Raw genomic sequence first — 15,473 nt, 5'->3', positions numbered from 1 at the left:
GTAACTGTATCAAACAACTGAATAAAAATAAGGCCTAAATGTGTACAAATTGCTAAAATAAAGTTATATTTTATTTCTTACTGATAACGGATACAGACAGGTTTAAACGGGTTCAGTTTGTGACATGTTTGGTAAAACATATATTCATATCTCAGGGGATTATGGATATATTGTGATTCTTGTTTTTATACTGGAGAGCATCCTGGGCACCTTCTGGCTCTACTTTTGTAAGGCGCTATACAAATAACATTTTATTGATATTATTCTTTGAAAAACTACAGTAGATAAAAAAGAAAAAATCTGTAATGTATCAAAAATTGCTGAAATATTGGGCTTGGACATATTTATACACACCTTTGACAAAAAGTAAAAAATGTAAATAATCTAGTTCAGGCGAGACATTTGAAACCTCTGCTGTAAAAAAAAATATGACTAAGTTACATGTAATTTAAAGCTTTCATATAAAAAGGCATTTAATGCCTTAAAAAAATCAGTCACGAAATGTAAATAATGCATAGACACAGGTTTAAATGTATAGTATTATTTTGTAACATATTAGTCTGTATAAATCTGTAAAAAATCTAATGTTGCCTTGTGTTCAAAGCTCAATAAACCAGGCTGGGAATTAGATATTTAAAAATCCCTCTGAAAAACCTTAAAATATTGTTCAGTCCAAGACTGGAAAGTCTGTAGGAGCGACTAAAGTGGTGAGGTCGTTGCATGAGCAAAGCAAAAACTTAAATTTGAGAAAAAATAAATAAATGTGCACATGCAAGTCAATATTTGCGAATGAATGTGTAAAGTTGCTCCGCCTCGGTAGCGACAAAACGTCATAAAATAAGCTTCATAAGGGGTAACTATTGTCTTTTTTATGCTCTGACATGAAAACTAAGATGTTAAGGGATAAAACCAGCTAAAAATCCTCTCTAAACCATTGTTAAAAATCATTTTTTTCACCTGCCGTGCCTCGTCTCATTTCACAACAATATGAACCAAATACAGTTTCTGAACAGTCGTGTAAATAAGGCTAAAATCAATAACCTTTGTCTCTTGGGAAGACTCTGAAGTAAAGGAAGTTGACATTTCATATTACTCTCCTCTCTTACCTCTGGTTCGGTGAGTGAGGTCTCGGGGGGCGTGGCCTGTTGCCGGTCTGACTCCGCCTCCTCCTCGTCCACCTCCTGGATGGTGGGCGTGACCTGCGAAGGGGGCAGCGACGTCTTTTTCCTGCGGCGTTTCTTCCTGTGCGCTCGGTGGGCGCCGTGGGGTTTCCTCCTCAGCCGCAGGGGCAGGTGTGAGGAGAGCGGGTGGTGCACGTGCAGCTGCGTCTGTCGGTGGCCTGGGAACATCATATCCAAGGATATTTAGTGTGGAAAAGTCCAGTAATTCTTATTCAATGTTTTTCCATTACAGTTTATTAATATATATTTAATTGATCTGAATTGTTTGCAAAAAAAGACATGACTTAATTGATCTTAAAATGGACACAGCTGCCACTTTTAAGAAAGTCTCTTAGGTCACATTCACACCTGGGACTTGGTTCGATTGAGGACCAAAGTTGCAACATCGTTTCGGCTCTCTAACTCTGTCTTTTGGTCAATCGAACCAACATTTTAAATGAAAAGCGCCTCTACACGCCTGTGGGGGCGCTGTAGCAAAGCCATCTATGGGAAAAACAGTGAACAAGATTCAAGATTCAAGATTTTTTATTTGTCAAACCATGTGAATGGTTCGAAATTATCTTTCAAGAAACAGGCTTCTCTGATTGGTCGAATAAACTCCACTTCCTGTTTCGTTTTTTGTTTACAAAATGGAGCGATATCAGACCTGTATCAGACTGTGGCTGCACAGATCTTTTTACAGACGAAATGAGTGGCAGATGATGCAAAACCGGGACTAAAACAGGACAAAAGTGGGACTAAAACAGGACAAAAGTGGGACTAAAACAGGACAAAAGTGGGACTAAAACAGGAGAAAAGCGGGACTAAAACAGGACAAAAGTGTGACTTAAACAGGACAAAAGCGGGACTAAAACAGGACAAAAGCGGGACTAAAACAGGACAAAAGCGGGGCTAAAACAGGACAAAAGCGGGACTAAAACAGGACAAAAATGGGACTAAAACAGGACAAAAGTGGGACTAAAACAGGACAAAAGCGGGACTAAAACAGGACAAAAGCGGGGCTAAAACAGGACAAAAGCGGGACTAAAACAGGACAAAAGTGGGACTAAAACAGGACAAAAGTGGGACTAAAACAGGACAAAAGCGGGACTAAAACAGGACAAAAGCGGGGCTAAAACAGGACAAAAGCGGGACTAAAACAGGACAAAAGTGGGACTAAAACAGGACAAAAGTGGGACTAAAACAGGACAAAAGCGGGACTAAAACAGGACAAAAGCGGGACTAAAACAGGACAAAAGTGGGACTAAAACAGGACAAAAGCGGGACTAAAACAGGACAAAAGCGGGACTAAAACAGGACAAAAGCGGGACTAAAACAGGACAAAAGCGGGACTAAAACAGGACAAAAGCGGGGCTAAAACAGGACAAAAGCGGGACTAAAACAGGACAAAAGCGGGGCTAAAACAGGACAAAAGCGGGACTAAAACAGGACAAAAGTGGGGCTAAAACAGGACAAAAGTGGGACTAAAACAGGACAAAAGCGGGACTAAAACAGGACAAAAGCGGGACTAAAACAGGAGAAAAGCGGGACTAAAACAGGACAAAAGCGGGACTAAAACAGGACAAAAGTGGGACTAAAACAGGACAAAAGCGGGACTAAAACAGGACAAAAGCGGGACTAAAACAGGACAAAAGCGGGACTAAAACAGGAGAAAAGCGGGACTAAAACAGGACAAAAGTGTGACTAAAACAGGACAAAAGCGGGACTAAAACAGGACAAAAGTGGGACTAAAACAGGACAAAAGCGGGGCTAAAACAGGACAAAAGCGGGACTAAAACAGGACAAAAGTGGGACTAAAACAGGACAAAAGTGGGACTAAAACAGGACAAAAGTGGGACTAAAACAGGACAAAAGTGGGACTAAAACAGGACAAAAGCGGGGCTAAAACAGGACAAAAGCGGGACTAAAACAGGACAAAAGCGGGGCTAAAACAGGACAAAAGCGGGACTAAAACAGGACAAAAGCGGGGCTAAAACAGGACAAAAGCGGGACTAAAACAGGACAAAAGTGGGGCTAAAACAGGACAAAAGTGGGACTAAAACAGGACAAAAGCGGGACTAAAACAGGACAAAAGCGGGACTAAAACAGGAGAAAAGCGGGACTAAAACAGGACAAAAGCGGGACTAAAACAGGACAAAAGTGGGACTAAAACAGGACAAAAGCGGGACTAAAACAGGACAAAAGCGGGACTAAAACAGGACAAAAGCGGGACTAAAACAGGAGAAAAGCGGGACTAAAACAGGACAAAAGTGTGACTAAAACAGGACAAAAGCGGGACTAAAACAGGACAAAAGTGGGACTAAAACAGGACAAAAGCGGGGCTAAAACAGGACAAAAGCGGGACTAAAACAGGACAAAAGTGGGACTAAAACAGGACAAAAGTGGGACTAAAACAGGACAAAAGTGGGACTAAAACAGGACAAAAGTGGGACTAAAACAGGACAAAAGTGGGACTAAAACAGGACAAAAGCGGGACTAAAACAGGACAAAAGTGGGACTAAAACAGGACAAAAGCGGGACTAAAACAGGACAAAAGCGGGACTAAAACAGGACAAAAGCGGGACTAAAACAGGACAAAAGCGGGACTAAAACAGGACAAAAGCGGGCCTAAAACAGGACAAAAGCGGGGCTAAAACAGGACAAAAGCGGGACTAAAACAGGACAAAAGCGGGGCTAAAACAGGACAAAAGCGGGACTAAAACAGGACAAAAGTGGGACTAAAACAGGACAAAAGCGGGACTAAAACAGGAGAAAAGCGGGGCTAAAACAGGACAAAAGTGGGACTAAAACAGGACAAAAGCGGGACTAAAACAGGACAAAAGCGGGACTAAAACAGGACAAAAGCGGGACTAAAACAGGACAAAAGCGGGACTAAAACAGGACAAAAGCGGGACTAAAACAGGACAAAAGTGGGACTAAAACAGGACAAAAGCGGGACTAAAACAGGACAAAAGCGGGACTAAAACAGGACAAAAGCGGGACTAAAACAGGAGAAAAGCGGGACTAAAACAGGACAAAAGCGGGACTAAAACAGGACAAAAGCGGGACTAAAACAGGAGAAAAGCGGGACTAAAACAGGACAAAAGTGGGACTAAAACAGGATAAAAGCGGGGCTAAAACAGGACAAAAGCGGGACTAAAACAGGACAAAAGCGGGACTAAAACAGGAGAAAAGCGGGACTAAAACAGGACAAAAGTGGGACTAAAACAGGACAAAAGCGGGACTAAAACAGGACAAAAGTGGGACTAAAACAGGACAAAAGCGGGACTAAAACAGGACAAAAGCGGGACTAAAACAGGACAAAAGCGGGACTAAAACAGGACAAAAGCGGGACTAAAACAGGACAAAAGCGGGGCTAAAACAGGACAAAAGTGGGACTAAAACAGGACAAAAAGCGGGACTAAAACAGGACAAAAGTGGGACTAAAACAGGATAAAAGCGGGACTAAAACAGGACAAAAGCGGGACTAAAACAGGACAAAAGCGGGACTAAAACAGGACAAAAGCGGGACTAAAACAGGACAAAAGCGGGACTAAAACAGGACAAAAGCGGGACTAAAACAGGACAAAAGCGGGGCTAAAACAGGACAAAAGTGGGACTAAAACAGGACAAAAAGCGGGACTAAAACAGGACAAAAGTGGGACTAAAACAGGACAAAAGCGGGACTAAAACAGGACAAAAGTGGGACTAAAACAGGACAAAAGTGGGATTAAAACAGGACAAAAGTGGGATTAAAACAGGACAAAAGCGGGACTAAAACAGGATAAAAGCGGGACTAAAACAGGATAAAAGCGGGACTAAAACAGGACAAAAGCGGGACTAAAACAGGACAAAAGTGGGACTAAAACAGGAAAAAAAGCGGGACTAAAACAGGACAAAAAACGGGACTAAAACAGGACAAAAAACGGGACTAAAACAGGACAAAAGCGGGACTAAAACAGGATAAAAAGCGGGACTAAAACAGGACAAAAGCGGGACTAAAACAGGATAAAAGCGGGGCTAAAACAGGATAAAAGCGGGACTAAAACAGGACAAAAGCGGGACTAAAACAGGACAAAAGTGGGACTAAAACAGGACAAAAGTGGGACTAAAACAGGACAAAAGTGGGACTAAAACAGGACAAAAGTGGGACTAAAACAGGACAAAAGCGGGACTAAAACAGGACAAAAGCGGGACTAAAACAGGACAAAAGCGGGACTAAAACAGGACAAAAGTGGGACTAAAACAGGACAAAAGTGGGACTAAAACAGGACAAAAGCGGGACTAAAACAGGACAAAAGCGGGACTAAAACAGGACAAAAGTGGGACTAAAACAGGACAAAAGCGGGACTAAAACAGGACAAAAGTGGGACTAAAACAGGACCAAAGTGGGACTAAAACAGGACAAAAGTGGGACTAAAACAGGACAAAAAACGGGCCTAAAACAGGACAAAAGCGGGACTAAAACAGGACAAAAGTGGGACTAAAACAGGACCAAAGTGGGACTAAAACAGGACAAAAACGGGACTAAAACAGGACAAAAGTGGGACTAAAACAGGACCAAAGTGGGACTAAAACAGGACAAAAGTGGGACTAAAACAGGATAAAAGCGGGACTAAAACAGGACAAAAGTGGGACTAAAACAGGACAAAAACGGGACTAAAACAGGACAAAAGTGGGACTAAAACAGGATAAAAGCGGGACTAAAACAGGATAAAAGCGGGACTAAAACAGGACAAAAAGCGGGACTAAAACAGGACAAAAGCGGGACTAAAACAGGATAAAAGCGGGACTAAAACAGGACAAAAGTGGGACTAAAACAGGACAAAAGCGGGACTAAAACAGGATAAAAGCGGGACTAAAACAGGACAAAAGCGGGACTAAAACAGGATAAAAGCGGGACTAAAACAGGACAAAAGCGGGACTAAAACAGGACAAAAGCGGGACTAAAACAGGACAAAAGCGGGGCTAAAACAGGACAAAAGTGGGACTAAAACAGGACAAAAGCGGGACTAAAACAGGACAAAAGTGGGACTAAAACAGGACCAAAGTGGGACTAAAACAGGACTAAAGTGGGACTAAAACAGGACAAAAAACGGGCCTAAAACAGGACAAAAGCGGGGCTAAAACAGGACAAAAGTGGGACTAAAACAGGACCAAAGTGGGACTAAAACAGGACAAAAACGGGACTAAAACAGGACAAAAGTGGGACTAAAACAGGACAAAAGCGGGACTAAAACAGGACAAAAGTGGGACTAAAACAGGACAAAAAACGGGCCTAAAACAGGACAAAAGCGGGACTAAAACAGGACAAAAAGCGGGACTAAAACAGGACCAAAGTGGGACTAAAACAGGACAAAAACGGGACTAAAACAGGACAAAAGTGGGACTAAAACAGGACCAAAGTGGGACTAAAACAGGACAAAAGTGGGACTAAAACAGGACAAAAAACGGGCCTAAAACAGGACAAAAGCGGGACTAAAACAGGACAAAAAGCGGGACTAAAACAGGACAAAAGTGGGACTAAAACAGGATAAAAGCGGGACTAAAACAGGATAAAAGCGGGACTAAAACAGGACAAAAAGCGGGACTAAAACAGGACAAAAGCGGGACTAAAACAGGATAAAAGCGGGACTAAAACAGGACAAAAGTGGGACTAAAACAGGACAAAAGCGGGACTAAAACAGGATAAAAGCGGGACTAAAACAGGATAAAAGCGGGACTAAAACAGGACAAAAGCGGGACTAAAACAGGATAAAAGCGGGACTAAAACAGGAGAAAAGCGGGACTAAAACAGGACAAAAAGCGGGACTAAAACAGGACAAAAAGCGGGACTAAAACAGGACAAAACCGGGGCTAAAGCAGGACTGGCGGACACTACATGACGACTGTCCGAGGGAAAAAGACAGGGCTTTGCTCTCTGGCCTCTGACGCTGCTTATTGCAAAGGTTTCTGCCTTATATTTACCAATCATGGATTTGTTTTGGTGTAAATTAATTAAATTAATTGTTAACTCTAACTACAGGTCTGCACATGCGCTTCATTTTAAATAGAACCAACTATAAAAGCCTGAAAGACTGTCCAGTTCCAAAGAGCTGGACTGACAAACAGATTAACTAATCAAAGACACGAGGTCTGTACGATATATTTGGTAACACAATGTTAACATCACAAAAGGCAACAACATGTCACTAAATCCCTGAGGTTTCCTGAGGCCGACACATTATTTTCACTCACTGTCATAGTCCCGGTCGGTGTAGAGCCGTCCCGTGGGCTCGCCCTGTGGACCCGAGTCGCTGATGAAGGCGGTGAACCTCTGCACAGACAGGGCCTTCTCCAGGTCTGAGTCCGAGTCCGAGTCTGGACCGGGAGCACGGGCTGGACCCTCGCAGTCCTCCACATCCACTGTCACCTGCAGGAACCAGAGAGGTTTGTCAAGGAGAGTCAGCCGTACCTGGGACTCGTGAAGGCTCATTCTTGTGTTTGAAAGTGAGAGAAACATAACGAGCCACATCAAACTGATTTTTTTTCATTTCCTACACAAATGTTTTCTTATTTTTCCCGCATTTCCAGCCCATTATTCCCCTTTTTCTCTGAGAATTGCTATGACCCATGTGACAATGCTGGGCTGGGTGTCACATTTTCAACCATGCTGTTTTTTTTGTCAAATCAGCAATAAAAAGTAGAAGCCTGTCTGTGTCTGTGCCGGTGTAGGAAGAGATTGAGCAGCCATGCTAATTTCACAGACTACTCTACTACTATCTACTACTACTATGAATGGGGCTGAATGGAACACCGATCATGTCTTCTAACTTATATCTATGATCCTGACTAAGCTCTGGAGTTAGGTTCATGGATGCTCCTGACGTTTCCCAATAAGAGCAGAACCTCCTCCTAAACTGTCTCTATCCCAGGTCTAAACGAGGACTTTGTGCAAACAGAGCCGGACAAACTTCACCTCCACAGATCGATACCTGAGTGCTCCTCTGCTGACACTAATGTACTTCCTCCCCGGAGAGCCGCCGGGCCCCGAGCTGAGCCGGGACTGGCCCGGACGCTCAGACGAGCCCCACCCCCTTCACTCTGATTGGTCGTTTAGGCCGCGAGTACTCCGGCGTCTCAGGTTTCTACTCTCCGCGCTCCATTAGGGGTAAGTACGACCGGGACACTTTTAACGATGGGAGCTCCCTCGGCCCGGGCTGACAGGGAGAGACGGAGAGCCGGCGTAAACTCAACCTGGGAGACTTTATTTCCTCTTCCTGTCTGTCATCGTCAGCGAGTCTCACTCCGCTGTCTTTACAATAGATCAAAGACCCCGATATGGCTTCTTGAGTCATGTTTGCTCACAGAAGAAAATGGCCTGGTGTTTTTTTGAAGTGTGAGCTTTGAAGGAGAGGACAGGACAGAGGTTCTGACCCCAGAGCAGCTGCAGACGGACAGAGATGCATTAGACACGAAACATCCAAAAAGCCGACCTGCTGCAGACCGGAGGAGACCTCAGGAACATGGCCTCCTGTAGCCATCACATCAGGAGGTCTTCAGGAGGAGAGGACGGAGGGAGAGGGGGGGGAGAGGTGAACACGAGGAGGAAGATCAGCCCTTCTCTTTGACCGCCGGAGAAGCAGAGGCTCTTTGGGGAGGCATAACCTGCACAGAGAGGGCAATATATCAAAGAGTATCAGAAAGTGCTGAAATGTGTTCTTGTTCTGAAGTTTGGAGCTCTGTTTTGGCCGTGAGCTCCATCCGGCCTCTCCGTGACCGTCCATAACTCACATCTGAAGACACTACGAACTCGCAAACACAGACAAAATAACACGCACTATAACAAAAAGATTAAAGACTAACTTAAAACAATGTGCTATAAACAATGCAGCTTTGTAGTAGTAGTAGTAGAAGAAATAGCAGTAGAAGTAGAAGTAGAGGAAGAAGGAAAAAGAAGGAAAAAGAAGGAAGAACGAGGAAGACGAAGGATGAAGAAAGAAGAAGGAAGAAGTACAAGTAGAAGAAGAAGGAAGACGAAGGACGAAGAAAGAAGAAGGAAGAAGTACAAGTAGAAGACGAAGGAAGACGAAGGACGAAGAAAGAAGGAGAAAGAGGAAGAAGAAGTAGAAGTAGAAGTAGAAGAAGAAAAGAAGGAAGAAGAAGTAGAAGAGGTAGCAGTAGAAGAAGAAAAAAAGGAAGAAGAAGAAGTAGAAGAGGTAGCAGTAGAAGAAGAAGAAGAAAAGGAAGAAGAACAAGGAAAAAGAAGGAAGAAGAACAAGGAAGACAAAGGACAAAGAAAGAGGAAGGAAGAAGAAGGAAAAGCAAAAAGAAGATGAAGGAGAGGAAGAGGAAGGAAGAAGTAGAAGTAGAAGAAGAAGCAAGAAGGGAGAAGAAAAGGAAGAAAGACGAAGAAGAAGAAGAAGAAGAAGAAGGAATAAGGGGGAACAATTATTATAAATTCACACTATACTGTGTACACTCAATTCATATTTAAAAAAGCCCAGTATTTTTCACTGTTAAATTATGAATCATAATCTGTGCATCGCTAATATATCAACAAGGTCATATTGAAATTGTGGTGGTTTGGAAGATCGAGTCTCCTCTACCAGCAGTTTTAGTAGTTTATATGAATGAAAAATAAAACATAATGCTAGCCTATATATGAATTACTAAATCACAAATAGAATAGCAATATCTGTCTGTGAAAAATCTCAGTTAAAGTTTTCTTCTCTTTCTTCAAATGTTGTCCAAAGTTACAGCCCAAAACAAAATGGAGCTCTGGTTTTGGCCGTGAGCTCCATCCGGCCTCTCCGTGACCGTCCATAACTCACATCTGAAGACACTACGAACTCGCAAACACAGACAGACAAAATAACATGCACTATAAAAAAAAGATTAAAGGATAACTAACTAAACAATGTGCTATAAACAATACAGCTTTGTAGTAGTAGTAGTAGTAGTAGTAGTAGTAGAAGAAGTAGAAGGAAAATGAAGGGAAAAGAAGGGAGAAGAACAAGGAAGAGGAAGGACAAAGAAAGAAGGAAGAAGAAGGAAGGAGAGGAAGAGGAAGGAAGAAGAAGTAGAAGGAAAAGAAGAAGGAAAAACAAGGAAGAAGAAGGAAGACGAAGGACAAAGAAAGAAGAAGGAAAAAGAAGGAAGAAGAACAAGGAAGACGAAGGACATAGCAAGAAGAAGGAAAAAGAAGGAAGAAGAAAGAAGAAGGAAGGAGAGGAAGAGGAAGGAAGGAAGAAGAAAGTAGAAGCAAGAAGGAGAAGAAGTACTATAAGAACAAGAAGTAGAACAAGGAAGAAGAACAAGGAAGACAAAGGACAAAGAAAGAAGAAGGAAGGAGAGGAAGAGGAAGGAAGAAGAAGTAGAGGTAGAAGAAGAATAGAAGGACGAAGAAAGTAGAAGCAAGAAGGAAGGAGAAGAGGAAGGAAAAAGAAGGAAAAAGGAAGAAGCAGGAAAAAGGAAGAAGGAAAAAGAAAGGAAGAATAATTATTATAAGCTCAGACTACTGTACATTCAATTCATATTTAGAAAAGCCCAGTATTTTTCACTGTTAAATTATGAATCATAATCGGTGATCTGTGCATCGCCAATCGGTGATCTGTGCATCGCTAATACATCAACAAGGTCATATTGAAATTGTGGTTCGGAAGATCGAGTCTCCTCTACCCGCAGTTTTAGTAGTTTATATTAATGAAAAATAAAACATAATGCTAGCCTAAATATGAAATACTGAATCATAAATCAAATAGCAATATCTGTCTGAAAAATCTCAGTTTGTTTTTTGTTCAAATGGAGCAGCCCTGCCCTCCACCTCGCCCGCTGCCACTTGAGTAAAATATTTGTGTTTCCGTCACTGAGCCCAACCCTGGACCACAGCTCCTCTATGTAAATACATAGAGTTTACATACATTTAAATCCATTTCCATGTGGCCTAAATACTCTAATGGCAGTAAGTTTGGCTTTGACCTCTTCAGACGTCTCCACCTGTGCCGGGTTTGGGTCAGAGATTATTGTTACTGGGTTGAGATTTGGGACTTTTGAAACTGAATGAATTGACGGTTTGCTCGTGAGTTCTTTGGATTTTGACACTTGGAGCCGTTTCCTCCACATACTGTGAAACTCTGCGAGACCGCTCTGATCTCACACCACTTTGGACAAGTTTCACTTCCCGACAGTTTTTTTTTACTGCTGAACGAGAAAACGAGAGGATTCCACAAAGGCACATGTCCGTGTTCCATCCTAAACATCACGGAGCTCAGTTCTTACATTTCAGCTTCAGCAACAAGATACAAATCTGCAAACTCGCTGCAAAATGGCGCTTGTTTTATGAAAATCCACCTCATACTCATACAAGATGTTAACCCTAGAACACCATCGCTCAGATTCATAACATCGTCACTAACGCCAGGTGATTTTACTCGAGATAATCCCCCCAAGATAAAGTACATCAAAATTTATCAAAACATGACAATATGTAACACATTTGAGTCGTGTTCTTTTCATATTTAACTGTGTCATGTCTAATAAAATGAAACAAAAGCATCATGAGAGGACCAGGGGCGGATCAAGAGGGGTGGCAGCTGCCTCCCCTAGTAAAGGTCTTACCACCCCAGATGCCACACCACCATGTGATGTACTTTTTTCAACTTCAGAGCTATTTGTACATAAAAATGTTGTTTTTTGTTTTGTTTTGTTTTTTTTTGGGGGGGGGGGCTCAGCCTGCATCTAAAAAGAAAAATTGCCTTGCAGTCAAGCAAAACTTGCATACCCCCACTATATATATTCGACATTGTAAAATATGTTGCCACCCCAGAAATGAAGCCCTCACCCAGCTTTCCACCCCGTGATTATTTTTCTAGATTCGCCCCAGAAGAGGACCAGATAAAAATGATCCAAAATTACCGGAAAATTAGGAATTTGGGAACAAAAAAATCCTACAAAGTAAAATAATGAAGATGTAAACTTGGTTTTTGGTCCAGCCATTCCTGGATATGTGAGACTTCTCTGGTGAAGCTCAGAATATGTAAGGGATAATGTATAGAACGCTGGTCATTATCGGGGAAAATATTTTCCCGATAATGACCAGCGTTCTTTACATTATCCCGCTTATTATACGGCCATTTGCCAACTGAACACACACAACATAAACTTAGTACACTTTTATGAAGGTCGAAAGGTTTATTTAATGACTTCCGCGACAAATAGTTCCCAAAGGTTTGCGCGTTGCTCGGCAACGTTTTGCTAGGCTAGAAGCAGCAAGGCTAGTAGCTAGCCTAGCTACTTAGTTGAAGGCGCAGTTGGAGAGGAGGAATGGTGGTGAATCTCTGGGTAAGTTGAAAGTCAGACTCACGCTAACTTCACGAGCAATTCCCCCAACTTCTCTCTCAGTGACGGGGACAAATAGTGTCCGCTACAACGTACACGCGGAGTGATATGAAAGCACGAACTCCGTTGCCAATGGCAGCGGTCATTATTTTGTTCAGAGGTCCTTTATCAGAAAATAATGACCGGTAGAACGTTGGGAAATCCCATTCAAATCAACGGAGCGTTCTACTTACTTTGTGAAGAGCCGTATAATAACAGATGAATAACTGTGTTTTCCTCACTTACTGTGAGGCAGAGACATCGACTCTGTGACATGAGCAAAGCTGGAGCTGAAGTCGCAAAATAAACGTGTCAGTCCTGAATGTCAACCTTGAAAGGGAACAAGAGCCTGATTAAACACACTAACCCTCCCCGACCTTCGATCACTATCGCCGGGTGAAAATCACCCAAACATGTGCCTGTAGGAAAAAGTGTGTTTTGGATAATAAAACCCCCAGGCCATCAAAGACGTCAAAGACACTGAAGCCCAGAGACCCAGGACACTCAGATAAACCATCATAATGAAAATCACATGAACAAACAATACTTCAAAATACGACGAAATTACTTTTATAATTTTGTTTTAGACAAATCTTAAATTTTACCTTGTATGTTTCATGTCCGTGAGTTAGCACATCGCTGATTAGCCAGCGCCGTGATGTTAAACTCTTAAAGAGGGGGTATTATGCTTTTTTCAATCACATATCGCACCAGACTATATCACACTACAATGATGACCAAACCTTCTGTTGGTCTGTTAATGCAGTAAATTAGAATAACTGCCTTATGTAAAATTGCTCTCTCAAAATGGCTGTAGCGAATGTCTTGAAATAGGCCTCTGTCTCTTTAAGAACCTCCACACGCTGTCTGTGGCATCAGTGGGGAGGGGGTTCTGCTGAGGAGCAGTGGTTGGTTACTCGGCTGGTGACGAAAGCTCGGAGGCGTCTCCAGGAGGTGGGGGCGTTCCTAGGAGGACTCAGGCAAACCTATCCCTAAAACATCAGAGTTTTTACAGATTACTCAAAAATATGTGAATGTGCCAAGGCAACACTTCGGGCATGTTTTTTTGATTTTGCATAATACCCCCCCTTTAATAGTTGACCTTTTCGAGTCAAGTCAAAGCTAATAATACACAGGATTTTTTAAGTTGGACCCCAACACGTGACTGGGAGTGGGTGGGACAGTGGGGCTCTATAGTAGGCTACTGCATGTGTAACTGATAATGAATGAATGTTATTAGAGCAGTAACACTGCTGTGACACTGCACTACTGTACTCTATATAACTGCAAAGTTCTCACCTCGGTGCTTGTGTCATGGTGGTTGGCACCGTCAGAGCAACGCCGACCCCTCAGCAGGTACTCTCTGACTAAACTTATCACAAAAAAAAACACATAAAAGTGATTCTAATGACCTACACGTGTGGCCAGTCCTGACATTATTTTTTTCTTCTGGTTGTTTATTTGAATAGAGTTCACTGTATTGGATGTATCAAGCACAATGTCACAATGTCTTATTATATTGTCACCACAGACAAATATAAGCTTGTATTTTGTGCTTTTACGCAGCTCACTCATGCACTTGGCTCGTGCACAGACAGCGTCCAGGTCTATCCTCGCGCTTCCTCCATTTTCGGTCGCAAAAGAATGTCCAGCCATTGTCCGCAGGTGTTTCTGCTGAATCACAACTCTTCCACGGCGCCACTCTCACTTTTGTTTCCTCCCCACGCGCCTCTCCCTCAAACCCAGACGCGCAGACCGCAAACCCGGCGCGACTCTAAACTTGCTCCGGTCCTTCACGGAGACATTCGTGAACCCACGCAGCGGCATCTCCCGCCACGACACTGTCCACGCGCCTTTGTTGTGCAGCATCAAACGCCCACCGACAGACCCACGCGTCACGTGCTCTCGGTGAAGCTACATTTGAAGCTAATATTAGTGCGTGTGTCTGTCTTACCCCGCGCTGAAGAAGGAGCAGAGGAAGAGGAGAAGGCGAGGAGGAGGAGGAGGAAGAGGACACGGGTAGGTCCTGGTCGCGTGCAGCAGCAGCAGCAGGAGGACGAGGACACGAGGAGGAGAGGAAAGGAGAGAGCACGAGCTGGAATCAGGATGCGCGCGGGGAAGGCGGGCAGGCAGAGATGCAGCTCGAGCGCGGAGTGTGTGCAGTCACGTGACTGGGAGGATGGCTCCCGTCAATCATGTTGACAGACGACAACAACAACAGCACATGCAGGTATGCCAACAAAAGGGAGTAAAAAAGATACGCAAAATAACAAATAACAAATTAATACAAACAAATATATAGATTCTCTTATTGTATGTGACAGTTCAAAAGTAGCTACATCAAAATAATTTAAGAAGAGAAATAGTTCGACATTTTTACGAAAACATGAGGGAACATAATGTTAAAGAGGGGGTATTATGCTTTTTTCAATCACATAGTCTATATCCCACTACACTGATGGCAAAACCTTCTGTTGGTCTGTAAATGCAGTAAATTAGAATAACTGCCTTGTATAAAATTGCTCTCTCAAAATGGCTGTTGTGAATGTCTTGAAATAGGCCTCTGTCTCTTTAAGAACCTCTGACCCTTTCCCACACGCCCCCTCCACACGCTGTCTGTGGCATCAGTGGGGAGGGGGTTCTGCTGAGGAGCAGTGGTTTGTTACTCGGCTGGTGACGAAAGCTCGGGGGCGTCTCCAGGAGGTGGGGGCGTTCCTAGGAGGACTCAGGCAAACCTATCCCTAAAATGGCTGCCATCAGAGTTTTTACAGATTACTCACAAATACATGAATGTGCCAAGGCAACACTTCAGGCATGTTTTTAATGAGGGAATGACATAATAACATGATGTAAAGCTTGAAAAAGTAGATTTTGCATAATACCCCCCCTTTAAAGGAATAGTTCACCGTTTTTCCATACTGAGATATGTTCTTACCTGAGCTTAGACGAGTTGAT

At 43.0% G+C, this 15,473-nt stretch overlaps 1 protein-coding gene across 1 annotated transcript in view; it reads right to left on the bottom strand.

The window, feature by feature from the left end:
- slc4a3 (solute carrier family 4 member 3) overlaps positions 1–14,735 on the bottom strand; it is a 117,122-nt gene extending 102,387 nt beyond the window's left edge. The window contains exons 1-4 of the mRNA XM_079562842.1: positions 14,473–14,735; positions 8,636–8,807; positions 7,398–7,572; positions 1,107–1,339 (exon numbers count right to left, since the gene is read on the bottom strand). Of these exons, the coding sequence (XP_079418968.1) occupies positions 1,107–1,339; positions 7,398–7,572; positions 8,636–8,683 (456 nt within the window). The 5' untranslated portion in view covers positions 8,684–8,807; positions 14,473–14,735. The remainder of the gene's footprint in view (positions 1–1,106; positions 1,340–7,397; positions 7,573–8,635; positions 8,808–14,472) is intronic.
- Between the last annotated feature and the right edge of the window lie 738 nt (positions 14,736–15,473).

Source organism: Gobius niger, assembly GCF_951799975.1.
Source record: "Gobius niger genome assembly, chromosome: 9".
NCBI lineage: Eukaryota > Metazoa > Chordata > Actinopteri > Gobiiformes > Gobiidae > Gobius > Gobius niger.
This window is presented reverse-complemented; position numbering and strand designations above follow the sequence as displayed.